Source organism: Nilaparvata lugens, chromosome 9 (genome assembly GCF_014356525.2).
Source record: "Nilaparvata lugens isolate BPH chromosome 9, ASM1435652v1, whole genome shotgun sequence".
Taxonomy (NCBI): Eukaryota; Metazoa; Arthropoda; class Insecta; order Hemiptera; family Delphacidae; genus Nilaparvata; species Nilaparvata lugens.
Window position 1 is genome coordinate 6,385,880 of NC_052512.1, and position 1,922 is coordinate 6,387,801.

Sequence of the window (1,922 nt, forward strand, 5' to 3'; positions counted from 1 at the left end):
AAAGTAAAATAATTAAATAGGCAGATAAGATCAAATAATAAAATGAAGTAGGCTGAAAGTAGATCAGGGTTATCAACTTTCAGTAATATACAGCAGTTTTCAGTGGATAATTAAAATAACATGAGTTTATATATATATATATATATATATATATATATATAATATATATATATATAATATATATATATATATATATATATAATTTTCAGAACAGCCAGGATTGGCAAATCATTTTCAGTGTAAATTAGAGGTCAAACCACATGAGTCGTATTATAGAAAATCTTATCCCATCCCTTTTGCGCACCGTCAAGCAGCAGCTGCCGAAATAGATAGGATGGAAAGACTAGGCATTATCGAACCATCCACATCGCATTATAGTTTACCTATTACCTGCGTTTCGAAGAAGGACGGCTCCACCCGACTCTGTCTCGACGCCCGCCAGCTGAACATGATTCTCGACGACGACCGTGAAGCTCCCGCCCAGATCGATCAGGTGTTGCAGACGTTCCATGGCAAGACCATATACTCCACCGTCGACCTCAGCGCCGGATATTGGCAGGTACAAGTGGCCGAAGAATCTCGAGATTACCTGTCCTTCCTCTTCAACGGCCGAAATCTCAGGTTCACCCGACTTGCCTTTGGGATCAGAAATGCAATGGCTATATTTATACGCTGCCTAAGACAATCAATTGGTGAAGACATTTCAGATTTTTGTGCTCTTTACGTTGATGATGCAATTATTTCATCACAGAGTGTAGCAGAGCATATTCAACACCTTGATGTAGTATTCGGTAGACTAATAAAATGTGGTATGAAGTTAAAATTATCAAAATGTGAATTTTTTGCCAAGAAAGTTAAATACCTCGGGCACATCATAACTGATAAAGGTATCATGCAGGACATTGACAAATTAGCAGCTATAAAAAACTTTCCATCTCCATCAAGTCGTAAACAGCTTCAACGTTTTATTGGTTTCCTACAATTCTATCGTCGCTTTAACAAACAGATGTCTCATTATACGGCACAACTGAGTCATGTTTTATCATCCTCTAAACCATGGATATGGGGGCTCAAGGAAGATGAAATTTTCAACCAGTTGAAGGATGCTTTTTTGAAAGCTGTTATATTGAATCATCCAAATCTCAACCAACCTTTTCATATAAATGTTGACGCATCGGATTACGCCTTAGGTGCGGAAATTTTTCAATATGATGAGAAAGGAGAAAAAGGAGTCATAGCATTTTTTAGCAAAACTATGAATGCAGCCCAGAAGAAGTACACAGTCACGGAAAAAGAACTACTAAGCATTGTCGAAGTATGCAAGAAATATAGAACGTTGTTGTTAGGCCAAAAGATTTTTGTTAACACAGACCATAAGGCCCTGACTTTCTTCAAAACAGCCAAGTTAACCAACAACCGACTGTCTAGATGGTTTCTGTTATTACAAGAATTTGATCTAGAACTCACTCACCTGCCAGGTAAACGAAATCAAACTGCTGATTTCTTGTCCAGAGAAGGAAGTGACACCTATGCAAATGAGACGACATTCCAATGCTATGTAGCCGAAGATCTCAACCAGTGCCGTTACCCTTCAATATATCGCCGCTCCTGCACACCGAACTCCTCACATCTGAAAAATTTAAAAGCGCACAATCAATGGACAACAAAATCACAGATCTCATTCGCAAGTTATCCAACCCTCCAGTAAAAGAGCACCAGTATCTACAACGCTACACTGTGTTCAACGACCATTTGTTTTATAAGGCTAATAAAAACTCCGATTTTTGGCATCTAGTCATACCACACACCCTAGAAAAGGACGTAATTTTGGAAACACATGAACGAATTGGTCACTTTGGTATAAAGAAAACAATACATGCCCTGAAAACGTGTTGTTACTTCAAAGGATTGAACAAAAAGGT

General features: G+C 38.2%; 1 protein-coding gene across 1 annotated transcript; it reads right to left on the reverse strand.

Moving 5' to 3' along the window:
• Positions 1-219: 219 nt before the first annotated feature.
• Positions 220-1,565, reverse strand: LOC120353016. Its single transcript, XM_039435447.1, has 2 exons — positions 1,472-1,565; positions 220-636 (listed from the first exon to the last, which is right to left on the reverse strand). Exons 1-2 carry the CDS (start codon positions 1,545-1,547, stop codon positions 380-382), a joined length of 333 nt encoding a protein of 110 aa, XP_039291381.1. The 5' UTR covers positions 1,548-1,565; the 3' UTR covers positions 220-379.
• Between the last annotated feature and the right edge of the window lie 357 nt (positions 1,566-1,922).